The sequence below is a fragment of the Lates calcarifer genome, linkage group LG3 (genome assembly GCF_001640805.2).
Source record: "Lates calcarifer isolate ASB-BC8 linkage group LG3, TLL_Latcal_v3, whole genome shotgun sequence".
NCBI classification, from domain to species: Eukaryota; Metazoa; Chordata; class Actinopteri; family Centropomidae; genus Lates; species Lates calcarifer.
In genome coordinates this window covers 1,628,812-1,643,945 of record NC_066835.1, presented here as the reverse complement: position 1 = coordinate 1,643,945, position 15,134 = coordinate 1,628,812, and the positions used below count along the sequence as shown (strand labels likewise).

The 15,134-nt window shown below is 37.7% G+C and overlaps 2 protein-coding genes across 2 annotated transcripts in view; both read left to right on the top strand.

Moving 5' to 3' along the window:
- Positions 1-122: 122 nt before the first annotated feature.
- rpa3 (replication protein A3) lies at positions 123-4,061 on the top strand. Its single transcript, XM_018695231.2, has 4 exons — positions 123-329; positions 441-515; positions 3,658-3,769; positions 3,855-4,061. Exons 1-4 carry the CDS (start codon positions 231-233, stop codon positions 3,935-3,937), a joined length of 369 nt encoding a protein of 122 aa, XP_018550747.1. The 5' UTR covers positions 123-230; the 3' UTR covers positions 3,938-4,061.
- Positions 4,062-11,662: 7,601 nt separating this feature from the next.
- Positions 11,663-15,134, top strand: part of col28a1a (collagen, type XXVIII, alpha 1a) — a 36,272-nt gene continuing 32,800 nt past the window's right edge. The window contains exons 1-3 of the mRNA XM_051069138.1: positions 11,663-11,771; positions 12,609-12,773; positions 13,879-14,444. Of these exons, the coding sequence (XP_050925095.1) occupies positions 12,638-12,773; positions 13,879-14,444 (702 nt within the window). The 5' untranslated portion in view covers positions 11,663-11,771; positions 12,609-12,637. The remainder of the gene's footprint in view (positions 11,772-12,608; positions 12,774-13,878; positions 14,445-15,134) is intronic.

The window sequence follows — 15,134 nt, the reverse complement described above, 5'->3', positions numbered from 1 at the left end:
GGTGTTTCCGGGGAATAAAATGTTAGAGCGCAGAGCGGATATGGCATAGTTAAAGCTGAGTGCGTTCGATTTTATTCAAGGGCTTGCCGTAATCACAAAACCAGTGTGGGTTTCAATGTAATTTTAGACACTCCACCCGCCTGGGCTACCATGTAATACAAAAGTATACAACGAAGTATTTCCCGCGCTGTTCTGCATTGTCTATAGTTCAGTAACGCCAAATCCTTAAAATGGCAGGAGTAGTGGACGTCCCAAAACCGAGAATAAACTGCTCAATGCTGTTGCAGCACATTAGCAGACCGGTCTGCTTTGTTGGACGCGTTGAGAAGGTCAGTGTGACTTGCACTTCGCTTGAATTAAACCGCTGTTTCACCAGTTAGCACGGGTAACTTGCGCCGTGAGTGCCAGTAACATAATGTGCTTATTATCTGTGTTTACAGGTACACCCGACAGGAAAAACGTTCACCGTCTCCGATGGAGAAGGAAAGATCGCAACAGTGGAACTTAACGAGCCCGTGAGTTAAAAGAATAACTCATCTGAACAGGAAGGAATGTAAACCAGCTTATTATTCAAGAGACTCGTGATGAGTCAAACTAGCCTACATTTTTTGCCTCTCGTTAACTGTCAGTACAGTTAGGTCTTAAGACTCGGCATCAGTTTTTTAATGTCGTTTTATTTGTTCTTCCTCTTTTTAAAATAAATAAATAAATAAAACATTTTTTTACAGTAAACATAGGTAGTCGGACATTGCACATGTCTCAGTTTATATGAGGTGAAACAAAAGAAATTAAATTCGCTTACACTGATACATTGTATGAGTTACATTCTTGTAACCGTAGAACGAACATTAGCCAACTTAGTTTTCAGTTGTCTCATGGTTAGAACAGCATGAGGAACTGTTAAAAACAGAGCCAGCAGCTGGTTTCCTAAAACACTTAAAGACTTTTGCAGGACTGAGGATGAACTTGGGACATAGAGCAATGAATTCATGATATCAGACTGTATTATGTGATATTGTGGCAAAGAGTTAGTTGAAGAAATGTGTCTTAGAAAATATTGTTAAAGGTCTGTCTTGAATTGACTAATAACCTGAACCAGAATCAATCTCTATCATAAAGTCAAGTCAAGTCAAGTCAAATTTATTTATATAGCGCCAATTCACAACAGAAGTTATCTCGAGACGCTGTCTCAGGGCTAATGACAACAAAGTCTGGTTTTCTTTTTCATGAATCTGAAATACAGACCTGTGACATCAAGCACTGATTGCATCAATTCAAAGAACACTCCTGAGATCCTGTGTGAATAATGGGATTTTTCTTTGTGTAACAAGTGCTCAAAATTAAAGTACAGATGAAATGTAAGACATGCTGTTAAACAGCTTGAATGTATCAAAATGTTCCTGTTAGAAGGTGCTGGTTGCTTGGCCTGTTCTCTGGGCTGTAGTGTGTGTGGTCAGTCTGCTGAAATTAGCTGTTCCCCTCACATAGTGTCTGGGCGATGGCATAGAAACTGCTGTCACAGTTGTTCTGCCTTTCTTAAACCCTGACATTGTCACTCAGCATTACAGCTGTCTTTAGAAACCTGTTTCTCCAAAGGTTTGTCCATCTTCGACTTTGTCTCACAGTGTAATACAGTAACCCAAAGCTTTGATGGGGGCTAATTAATGTTCTAGTGACAGCATAAGCATTCAGTGCAGCTGCTACATATGAAAGCATTTCTAGGGCATACAAACACTGCACAAGCATCCTCCCATGCCAAAACACAGGCTAGTCAATGCTAATGCTCTAAGTGAAAAGTGAAGTTTGTAGCTATAAAGCTGTATGAAAAAAAGAAGCTGGCGCAGCAGCATTAGCGGTCTATGTACACAGCCATGACAGTGACAAGACCTGATGTAATCTATGAAAGCAGGCATTTTTTAAATGTTTTATTTATCCAACAGTAGAGAAAGAAAATGTAAAAACGAGACCAAAATCTTATAAGCATTACATGGACCCAAGTTGATTTATTGGCTGAACTTAAACCCTTGTCTTTTCTCCCTCATTTTCAGTTGTGTGGAGTTGTACCTTTTGATTGTGTACAGATGCAGCCTTAAGAAGTTTTGGGATTTTTTCTCTATGTGCTGGGAAATTATTTGTAACTTTGGGGCTTTAAACAAAGCAGGTATGGCAGTATCTGGTAGTTTGCAGAACTTACTGCAGCTCTTCAAGGCTGGAGCTGAAGCACAAAAGAAGTCACTGGCTGCTGTCCAGTTGTCAAAAAAATCTGTTTTCCTCACCACGTTTCCTTGATCTTGATGGAAAGATGTGAAGTAGATTAGTAAGGACTTTTAGAGAATCCAACTGCACTCACACTGGGCTTTTTTTTCTTTTTTTTTTTTTAACCAACTTTATTTATAATACAGGGAAGATATGAGTAGTACCAAACTCAGTGCTGTAGGCTACAATTCAAGTAAGGTCTTCTGTCCAAAACAGTACTCACAGCCTGCTAAAGAAATGAAATTTTTAAATTTACACACAGGGAACATTTAAACATCAGTTACTCACAGGAAGTAATAACAATATAGATGTTGTTCCCAATAAAAACAAAAACAAACTAAATGTTAGCCATTAAAATAACTAAATAAAATAAGGACTTGAGCAAGTGTCCATAGCAAGTAATATTCTGACATAGTATAGAGTTTTGTGATATGGGTGTTTTTATCCTTCTTTTATACATTTATTAACTAGAGAAAATAGTTTTTTGTGCTTTCCACAATGTGGGCTATTTAGTGAAATGACACTTATGTATGAGGTATATTGTTATTGTGATGATATTGTTAGCTAGAAATTCAGTGTTCAGTGTGTTCTTCTTGATGACTCCTAACTAATCAGTTATGCAAGGATTTCCATAAGTTATGGATCAAACATTAAATAAATGCTCTGTTTCTACGTGTACATGGCTCTGTCACAGTGCATCGCTTTAAATGCTGCTGCCGCAAAGAGCTGTGGGAGGCATTATCTCCTTTCCTTTTGTATAGGAAGGTCCAGTGTATCCTATGCTAAAGGAGATAAGATAGGACCTTTCCTAAGCAAAAAAAGACTCTTCAACCACAGCCCCTGAGTTAGACACCATTAAAAGTCCAGGAAGCATGCATGTTATTATAACTCTTGTTCAGAAGAGCTGAATTGAATGTAGATATTATTATGTAATATACAGTTTGATAAGTTTAGGGAATGAAATCAATGACTTATGCCACAATAAATTTATTATTAGTCAATATTTATTATTGATATTATTTATATCAACTTACCAGCAGGGTTAGCATCAGGAGCTGCTTGTAAACGTGGACAATTTTGACTTGATTTCATTTTATTTTAATCTTGGAATGAATTACAATGACATCTCAGTCACTGACCATTAAGTATGGAGCAATTATTACCATGAGACACTTTGTGGCCACAGAATAGGATCTCGTTTCCATGCATCAGAAGAGATGCAATATTTTTTCCTTCAAATGTCACCAGAGGGGCTGCATATAAACTGAGGAAATGGGGAAAAAAAACAAAACTCCTACTCCAGTTATTAAGACATCAATGAAAGTTGTAGCCCTAATTCACCAAAAAGGGCTGAACCTGTTTTCACTCTCAGCTAAGAATATCTAAATCCTTTTTTTCCAGCTTGAAGAGGAGCTGAGTGGCATTGTGGAGGTGATTGGTATCGTGTCCACCAAGGGAGTCATAATGGCCTCAATGTACAACATGCTACGAGAGGATAAAGGCATCCTTTTTGGTAGGTCTTATTAACAGATAAAGTGGCTTTAATACAGTAGTATTCATCAGTCATGGCTCACAGTCTCTGTCCATTTGTCCCACAGATTTAGATCTCTATAATGAAGCCCTGAAGGTCATCCATGATTTCCCCCAGCACTACCCTTTTCAAGTGGCTTCAAGTGGATGAGCACTCACGTTCAAAGATTGTGTACTAAAGTTGTTGGTTTTTGTGCCTAATTTCTGTAAGAATAGATTTGCACAAATCTGTAATATCAAGTTTTTGCAATAAAATGAAAATCTTTAAAAAATAATGGTGGAAGTTTTTGTTTTTTTTTCTCTTAAATGTTCAGCAAACATAGCAGAGGCTCAACAGAAATTCAAGCTAAACTATTTTAATGTAGAACTTGAGTATACTATAGTGTATACAAAACAATTAGACTGCAGTAAAGATTATATACTAAAGAGTAAATACTACTTTTGTGAAGCTTAGAGTTTGTCATCATTATTATAAGTCCTATGATGTGAAATGTGACATTATATTGGAAAATATTTTGGTGATTTTGATTTCTTCCACCTAATATTAATTGAAGATTATTCCATTCAAATATGTATATTGTGCTTTTATGTCATGGTAATTACCAGTTTAATACATCAAGACCTTATATTCAATATTACTATGTCATGATGAATATCAACCAACATTACATTAACATGTTTTAGGCCTGTTAAGACATAAACAACCTTTTTTTCGACCTTTAAGTCAATCGACCTAATCAACTTCGGCAGGGTTGAAAAAAATGTAATTTTATTATTGATAGGGACTAATATGCTCATGATAGGTGATATATTTTATCATCAGTCAATGTGAAGTGTGAATGTGATGTCACAGCTTTCTAAATCTGCACACGATTGGCTTCTTTTTAATGTGCTGTTTCTGGAGTTTAACAGAAAGCAGAAACATTTCTGGCATGCCATGTTACAGTCGCTGTCATAAAGTAGGTAGTGCACTTTAGTTGTCTTCTTAAATATTGTTATGCTTGTGCTTTAAGTTAAGATTTAAACCTAACTAATGCACTGAATACTGCTGCTGTTTTGAGTCAGTCTGGAAAGCTGGATCGTCCTTACGTTCAAGCTGCAGAATTAATGCTCTCTACTGTTGACATGAACTATTTTGAGCAGCAGGGGGCAGTATGACCAAAGATGCTGTCCTTAAATGAGAAGACCTACACAGCCACGGATAAAAATGCACTAATTCATGACCTCAAATAAGTTTGACAATATTATTTTGAGTTATATGAGTTACTATCTCTTTTATAATATTAAAGTTTGTTTCAAGGTATTTGTCTTGCTGACAGCTTCACATGTCAGGTGGCAGCCAACAGGAGAAATACCTTGAATATTGCTTTGATGAATGAATGTGGAGAGGAGCTGGCAACTGAAACTGAGCCAGGAATCTGCTCTCAGTGAGCCAGAAATGGCGTCTTTAAACAGTCCAAAATATATCCAAAGATATTTAGTCTACCATCACATAACACAAAGGAGAAGCTGGAGCCACGAGGTGTGTGCTATTTTTGGTAGGAAAAACAATTTAATATAAAAAAAAAGCTGCTAATTAATATTCAATTGATCAACTAATCAATAAATTGTTTCACCTCAACTGTAATTTGTGTAGAAAGGTTGCATACATGCTGTTATTTGAGAATATATGTGTGTTGCCTTCTCTACAGTGAGAACAGCAGACTCCTTCACTTAATTAAAGCACTGACTGTAAAAATACTCAAATCTTTATTTACAGGAACAGTTTGACAATTAGGGAAACTTGGCACTCTTGGCAAAACATGAGACAGTTGACACATATTTTATTTTAATGAAACTTTTTTTTAACTTTTTTACTTTCTTACTTTAACAAATGCAAAGTAAATACCATAAAATAAAATAAAATATTTCCCTCTGAAAATACTAATACGGGAAGTATGAAGTAGCTTTTTTAAATTGCATTTTTCTGTTAAACTTGGGGCACTTTTTGTGGTTTTAATTTCACAAACATTCAGAAACATTAGCATCATTTTCACTGGATCTTGTCATGAATCAGTATGTGACATGATCCAATTTTCCAAAGCCCTGGGGTTGAGAGTATGCTGAGAGGATTTTCATTTGTGAGTCTCGTCCTCCCACAGAATGATAAATGCCAACCACTTCAAAACAGTGACATAAAATGTGATCAAGGAGGAAATAATCACTGTAAAATATAGCTTTATGGCAAACCAGTGTATGGATGTGTATATCATTACCAAAGAGGTGTGGTGATACTGTCAACTGCTGTAAAAGAACTAAGTATATCCCTGCCACAGTCAGAGTGTTGATGGGTGGGAGAGGAATGGCCTGGAGGAAAGCAGCTGCCATGTTCCAGCAAGTTGAGACACTGCTGCTAATGTTGCAGCATCTGCTCCATCTGCTTTCTTTCCACAGACACTATCGCTTCCATCTCACACACTTTGTCATGGAAACATCTTCATTTTCTGCCACTGCTTATCTCTGTCAAATCAGGCACACACACACACACACACACACTTATTTACTTATTTTTCTAATTTGGCAAAAAAAAAAAAAAAAACTTGAATCCATAAAGAAATTATAATCCTGACACACTTAAGTAGATTAAATAATTAACAAAAGAAAAAAAACTTAAATGACAGTCTTCATCATTTGTTATAATTTGAATCATTTATCAAGAAAAATACATTGCAAACATTACTGGTCAGCTGAGGATTTCTGCTTTCTTCATTATGTACCATTATAAAACCTTGGGTTTTGGACTGTCGCTCAGATAAGATATTTGATATAAACATATTTGCTGTTAGTAACTGAAATGTCAGCACCCGAGTGAAGATATGTTTGAGGTGCCATAGAAACAGTGTCACCATTGTATAGTTGTCCACTAGGGAGTGCTGTCAAGTTTGTTTTGTAATTCATGTTGAAAATGTCCCACTCAGTAAAAAATCATCACATATTCACTATCATTATTATATATCATTATTATATTCTTTAAACTCTAAAACTCTAAGATATAATTTAAAGAGATCACCCTGGATAGTGATTGGCATTTATTCTGACATTTTCTCCACTAAACCATTAATCTACTAATAAAGAAAGACAACAGCTGCTTACCTGATGATGAAATTAACCGTTATTTGCAGCCTAAAAGATGGATAATTTGGAAACTGATTTTTGAACAGGGTTTGGCAGAAGCTGATATTTTAAAGCAGCATTGTTTTTTTTTTCTTTTCACCACTTGATGGAAACCGAACAAGCTGAACACAACACACTGTCATACAGTATTTATTTGAAGTCGTGTGTTTCTGGCCTCCTGATTAATTCGAAGTCCTGTTCTCTGTGGGTTTCTGACCAGAACCAAAAACATTCGTAACATAATTAACGTATTAACAATATAGTTTTAAGTTGTTATTTAACATTTTTAAACCTGCATTATTTTTTTTTTCCTTTTTTGTGCTTTTGAGAGAAGCACACAATAACATGTAGTCACAACAGTGTTGCATGAAGCATACTGTAACCACATATTATATTTCATAAACTGCTGTTTTTTTGGATTGAAAATTGATGAAGGGTAACCTGATATTAGCCTTTAGCTGTCAGATAAATGTAGTGGAGTAAAAAGTATAATATTCCTCCTGCAATTGATTTAACTTGAGGTAGAAAAGCCTAGCTACACATCCAGTGTACATAGGGCAATATTAGGATTCATTTGGAGTGGTCTTTGTGTCCCCCTGTTGAATGTGAGTCCAGTACTCACTCTTCTCTTGGTTCAGTATCTGGTCTGTCATTTGTGGTAAAGAAAAACTAAACACAGAGCTAAAAGGAGCTAAAAAGCTCTGTAGAGCTGGAGGAAAGCAGCACAGCTGGTGATAACTGTTTGTGGATTTGTATGAGTGACACCTTTCATATTACTCATGGTCATTTACATTGTTATTACAAAAATATTAATTAGTGCAGGTTTAAGTTGGTATTAAACTAAAATGGCTCACTTTATGTTTAAAATGTTTAGAAATGACAGGTATTCAATGGTTCAATGGGACACTGAAACTATTAAGTGGAATTCTTTGAATGAGTTAACAGCTCCACAGGCAGAGTGAGGCAGGTTTCACTGCTCATTTTACACACTGACGCTCCTGAAACTGTCAAATAAAATTGGCCTCTTGATCCTGTTGGTGGGTCCATGCTGACAAAAGCTTTTTTAATCTTAAAATGTAATTATCTGCCCAATTCATCATCACACTCATATATCAGTCAAAGCCTGTCTCTGTTTTTCTGTTTGCCTTTGTCAGGTAAGGTAAGTCATCATCAGTCATAGTAATGTAAATTCCCATCTTAAGGGTCAAGCCTTTTTTTTTTTCTTTTTTTCTTTTTTTCTTTTTTTTTGGAGGGCTGGATGTTTATGATGCTATTCTGTTCTGCCTGTTAACCCTAAAGTGACCACAATAACTGCTAGACTGAACTGTGGATCTTGTAAAATTCTAACTGTTTAAAACCCATTATCATACCTCAAAGGGTTATTAGGTCATATTCCACATACCAAGGTGGACACTATGACTTTTTTACACAGAAGTTGGCCATGAATGCAGCAGCTTTTCTTGATGCAATGTGAGCCAACATGTCTAAAACAACCTCTGCATATCTATCACATGCCTATCAGGGCCCCTGAGTGGAGCTTTTGGACTGACTGTATGAAGCTGTCGGGCCTGCCAAAGTCTGAAGTGCCACAGGGAGGTTTAACAAATGATCCGAGCATGGCAAGTTCAAAAAGACTTCATACCTGCAAGCACCTCATGTAAGCACTCACAGGCCCTGAAACTATCTCTACAGCCTGGTAGTGCAGTAGAGATAGCAGTATGTGGCACTTTGAGGTTACATTTAAACAATGTGTCGTTTTTAAAACGTGTAACCTTGAGTTCATCTCTGAGTCTGTTTGAGTTTGTGCCCTAGGCACAGCTGGGCACCACAGTTCAAATGTACAAGCAAATGTGTCACTGTTCAGACACACTTAAGTATGTGCATCAGTAAGTGAACACATCACAGCTCAGTGATGATTCCAGTAAAGAAGCTGTGCTGCAATAAAGAAGCACTGGAGCACAGACTGTGGCAGGAATAATACTGTTTAATATGTCACATACCCAAGGAGCCTTTGCTGATAAGGACCATACTGAGAATAACAGATGATCCTCAGACACTGACCTGGAACATATTGAGAAATGGACAGCGGAGACGTAATTTAGGCTGCAGCCAGCTTTTCCTCTCAAAATTGCAGAAATGATTGCAGACAATGAAGAAGTGCATGGTTTTCAGTGTGTGTGAAAACTGTGAGTATCATTTGTTCAGCATTTTTACATTGGAATTTTGCTTTTTGAGCACAGAATATACTTTATACTTTCTGGATTAGAAAAAAACAGCAACAAGTTAAATGTACTCAAGGTCCACTTACTTGCTTTCTCCCTCTACCAAACTTTTGCAGCTCACACATAAACTTTTAATGCTGAGTTTTCTCCGTTTCAGTTTCCCCCACTCGTTTAGCTCTTTGGATAATTCATGCTCATGCCCACTGTTTCCTTTCCACCACTAGCAGCTTTCCATGCTTGTGTCCAGAAAGTGTGTGGGTGTGCAGCCGTGTGCTGAAAAAAAGCCCACTGGCCTTATCAAAATATGTTGAACTGCAGCAGGAAGCCTCCACTAAACTCCCAGTCTGTTACTGGTGTTGTTGCTGTCTGGCTGTGTTGTCTTAACGTGGAGCTGTCTGCAGACAGTGTGCCAAGGCCAGAATTACCACCAGTCTCTTCCCATACACCCAGCAGCATCAGGCATCCCGCCTGATTTCTCCACACACATCCTGTCCACTGACTCTCCATATGCATAATGTACTGCTGCATAACATTTTTTAATTTCATATAAACAATAGAGTGTAACATATTGCTTTAAGTGGCCAATCCACAGATGATTACCAGTCAGCAGTTCCCCTCAGCTCTGCAGAAGATTTTAGCATCTTTCAGCTGGTCTATCTTCAGTAGACAGACAAACATAATGAACGATCAGTGGGTCATTTAGCAGCAAAAGAGAACCAAAGCCACAACAGCTTTATAAGATGAACATATGCTTGGTTAGAGCTTGTTCTGCTGCTCAACATTTGTAGGAGCTGTGGGAAGTTCAATGAAAAAAAGTAACTTTTATTATGCATTGTTTACTTTTAGTTTCCAGTTTCTTTCTCTTATCCAAAACATGGTGTGATTTTATTATGAAGGTTTCAATTTGATGATTCATCGTGAATTTAGAGTCACAATGAACCAGTCCTGAATATAAACTCTCTTTACACAACTGACCTTTTAATTTGCCACAACAGACACAGACATTGACGACAAATAGTTTTGTCTGTTCCTGTGTACGAGGTCAGTTCAGAGCAGAGTTTATTCTACGTGGTAGTAAATTGATATGTTATATAAGGTGAGGTTTTCTTGAAGGGATGTTTTGTTCAGTGTTCCAGGTATTGAATGATTGGTAACTTTTTGCAGAGAACAGTGGCAGGTCTCTGACATATCAATGATTTATGTAAGGAACTGGGCATGAGGCCATATCTGAGCCTGTCTGTATGAATTATGGGAGCAGCTAAAAGATATTTCTCATACCAACATCCTCCAGGTACAGTTTCTCACAGCCACTCAACATTTGACTAGGACTAGATTTAACACCTAAAATATTCCCTTTTCTCTTCCCACCCTGGATCAACTGTCTAACCCCAGACACTGCCCTACTTCTACATCCATGTCCTGTCTTCTGCACCCCATAAGTCATTTTCAGTATGAACATGTTTTGTACCTGAACTCAACATTGTTTCCAGCTGCAGAAGGCAGTTTTCACCACAACAGTTTTTTTTTTGTTTGTTTGTTTGTTTGTTTTTTTTTTTCAATCACCTGCCCAGTACCAAAAAGCAGACAGACAAAGTAAGTGACCAACTTGTACAACCAGATATTTTCTCAGGGGCTGGTGGAGACCAAATCAGTAACAAGGTTCAGCTCACACTGAATCCTAATGGTGCTCTGTGTCAGCTGGATGTGTAATTCAGCTAACTCTCAGCTGCCATGCTAGCCATGACAGCTTCTTATTTTATGCTGCTTTCTACTTCAATCAATATTCACAATGACATATAGTTTTTACTTCACTTCATTAACCTGACCATTAACTATAGTTTACTTTTCATCCCAAAAATATCAGCTGGTAAAATAGGATGTGTCATATATTATCATAGACTAGAACTTCTGCGGACTTAATCCTCTAAAGGATTCATATGATAATATTTAGTAAAAGATCTAAATACCTTTTCCACCACTTTATTTTGAAAGAAAAATCAGCAGTATGAAAGTCAAGTCAATCAAAGATTAAATTAGAGGAAAGAACATGACTAAAGAGCTGATGTTACTTGAAGGGGTTCATAGTTCACTCTTCTGTTTATTTAATATAATATTTATAGTTTACATGCAGATAATCTGTGTCGGGTATTAGCAGTGCATTCCCAGTCATTTTATCGGAGTCAGGAACAGTGATAGGAGTGGGAGTCTGCGGGAGTTAATTTCAGAAAACGTATTGTTTTCAAAATAAAAGCAGAAAAAGTGTTGGAACGATGTAGAGAAGCAAATAGCATTTCAGAATGTACTCCTGATTACATGATGAAATTATTACACGAAATATGGAAACAACTTTGACTGTAAAAAAAACATAACTGATCACAAATTCCTTTCTTTTACAAGTAATGTTTTATTGTGAAGGGAATAACAGGACGTCTTACCTGCTGTAGTGTGGTTGACTTGTCACCGGTGCGTTTTGACCTTTAATGCTGCTGGTTTGACAAAAGAGCAGCTGCTCTGTGTCTCTACGTTGGAAGCAGCCCGGGAACACAGCACAGCTGCGCTGTTTCATCTCACCTGATGAATTAACCTGGAGCTTATTTTACTGATACACAGGTACGTGACTAATTTACGTAATGTATGAATACGAGTCAAACTGTCAGTGACACGATAAGAAAAGTAATTGATTTAGTGTATTTTATTTATAAGGGCTGAGTAATCATAACTTTTACATTCAAGTCCCATTGCGTTATTATTATTATTATTATTATTATTATTATTATTAGATAGTTAGTAGAAGTAGTAATTGCAGTAGTAGAAATGGTAATTAGAGTGATGATATTGATATGTATTGTGGTAAAAACACATTTTCTGGGAAGTCGATGGATAAATTGTTGTTATATAAAATAACCAGACAGGAGTGTATGTTTTTGGCTAATTCAGTGAATTTCATTACATTGCACTGTTGTAAAAATAATCTAAAATCCCTAATTCTAAATTCTAATTTCAAATCAAAAAAATATAACAAAATCTTTGACATTTGATGCATGTATATTATCTCACTGGCTGAGTCATCATATTGTTTAGTGACAGAATAGTAATGGAACTGTGAAGTTAGAGCTGTAGATATGTTTAAAAAAATCATAAAACCAGCATTAGTGTTAGTTGTGTTACATGGTGATAAGTGCAGTAGTAACAGTTGGTAATAGAGGATGTACTGGAAGTAGTGATAATGTTAATGCAGCTGAGTTATGTGACCTATTAGCCACAGACTACAATAAATTAGCATTGTCATAGGATGCTGAAGGAATTCAACTGTTGATCTTGTGTTGATGGGAAATCATTGCAGCCTTTGCTGCTCTTGACTGAGTATCGATTGGAGTGATGCTGTATGGCAGATGTCAAAGGACTGACTTTCACAGAAACATAATTCTCCTGTAATTCTCCCCACAGTTAGGCAGGCTGAGCAGCTGGACTGAAGAATGACCATGCAGTGGTTACAGTCGGGGCTGAAGGTTATCATTATTATTTTGACCCTGTCAAACTCGACCACATGCCAACACAGAAGGAGGAAAGGACAGAGAGATGATAACCAGGTCATCATTAATGAGGCCAAAGGTAAGTGTTTTAAAAACCATCACATGTATCAGTGTTGTATATTCAAAGATATCTTCATAAATAGGTTATCCACTGAGTCTGAAAAAAGTCTGATTATTCTTACATTATCTGAACTCTAAACTTTATGTCTTGTTGTAAGTATTACATGTCTGTGGAGTTTTAATACATGTCATTTCCTTCAGCATGTAATGGCAGGATTATGTTAAGTTTACGAGGTACAGCTATTAAAAATCGAGACTAATGCTGTAATATAATTTGACTAAACATTCTCCTCCAACATTCTCCCCTTCTGCATCAACACACCGCCACATTCAGGTCTTCCACTGATCAGAGCAGTGCAGTAGGTTTACTTTGGACAGTTGTCTCAGAACCTCTGTCGTTCTTTTCTTAACTTCTGACACAGACTCAAAACGTGTTCCTTTGAGCACAGATTTGATCTTAGGAAAAAGGAAAAAGTCACAGGTGAATAGGGAGAGTGATCAAGCACTGTGATTTGTTTTTGGGCCAGAAACTGCTTTACTGGCATGTTGTCTTGATGAAGAATGAAACCATTTTCCACAACTGTGGTCTCTTTCTTCTGACTTTTTCTTGCAGTTTTTCTAGAACCTGTTTGTAATATGAGGTATATTGAAGGAGAAAGATACTGAGAAATGTTTATGTTCAATAAAATTGTATTACAGCATTAGTCTCGTTTTTTAATAGCCGTACCTCGTATACTGCAACACTAGGCACTGAGCTCTATAAATGACTGAATGCAGAGTTGAAGCTAATGAAGCTTATTAAAGCTAATACCCATATTGATATTTGTCAGTAGATCCATAATAATACAATCAGATCCAATAATATCAACAGGATCGGTTGGAAATCTATGCATTATTTGTCTGGATCTTCAATGGCAGATCCAGGGACCAAATTAACCCAATGGCAGCACTTGATGAATGATCAGAGGTTTTTTCAAACTACACGTAGTAGCAGTCTAGCCAGTGGTTTTCAAGATATCTTGGTGATCAAAGTGTTGGATGGGTTAAAGGGACAGTCATCCTTAGTCATCCATTACATGTGGAAGTATTTAGCCTAACGCTTTCTGCTGTGTTTTGCTGCCCAGCCCTGATCTGCCCAGTGGAGATTATGTTCATTGTGGACAGTTCAGAGAAAGCCAAAGCTCTGTTGTTTGAGCGACAGAAGGAGTTCATCCTGCGTTTCAGTACCAAGCTCACGCGGCTCCACTCTGCCGGCTGGCGGCTGCGGCTGCGCCTGGCCGCTCTGCAGTACAGCAGCACTGTGTCAGTGGAGCACAACTTCAGAGACTGGCAGGATCTGGACGTCTTCCAGAGCCGGGTGGCCGCCATGACCTTCATCGGCCACGGTAGCTACTCTGCCTACGCCATCACCAATGCCACCCAGGTGTTCAGCCGCGAGACGTCTTCCAGCAGCCTGAGGGTGGCACTGCTGTTGACAGATGGAACAGACCACCCTCGCAGTCCCAGTGCTGTAACTGCTGCTGCTGTGGCCAAACAGCACAACATCAGGATATTCACCATAAGGCTATCGGGCCTGACCAAAGATGGTCCCATGGCTTCAAAGCTGCGTTCCATTGCCAGCGCTCCACCACAGCAGCATGTACTCAGCCTCACTGACAGCCAGCTGGATGACAGACTCTTCAAAGAACTGGTTAGTAATGTCTGTCAGTCAGGTCTGCTCATGTGTCAGGCTGACATCAGTGTGAACATTCAACAAACCCTATGTGGAAATGCATTTACGAAAATATTGGAAAATTATACATACTCAAAAAGAATATAAAGCAACCAAACAGAACAGATGGAATGCATGAATGACTTACTGTATAAGACAATAACAATAAAAGCAACACTACAAAAGGTAGGGTAATATAAGCATACTGAATACATATGCACAGGAAACAGACTGGATTAAGGCTATGGCAAAAACAGACCAACAATGGTGTAGCAGTTTAGGATTCATTACAGTAGGGTAGCAGCAGCTACAGACATAAGTGTTACAACAAAAATGTAGGCTAGTCAAAGCAAAGCAAGCAAAAAACGGATGTAAACATTGCAGGTTTCAAAACATTAAAAAATGACTGTATTAACTGAATGAGGTAGGAAATATTTTTAACATGTTTGTAGGGCCTTGAAGTTTGAAATTGAAATAGAGTTTGAGTTTGATGAGGCGATTGACACCACTCTCATTTTTGTCTGGTAAATATAATCCAGCTACATCCAGCAGCTAGTTATTCTAACAGCTAGCCTCACTTTGCCCACTGGAAACTAAATCAGCCTATCACCACTTCAACACGTTCTGAACAATGGTAACAATTGTATTGGTCTATAGAGAGTTCCTTCA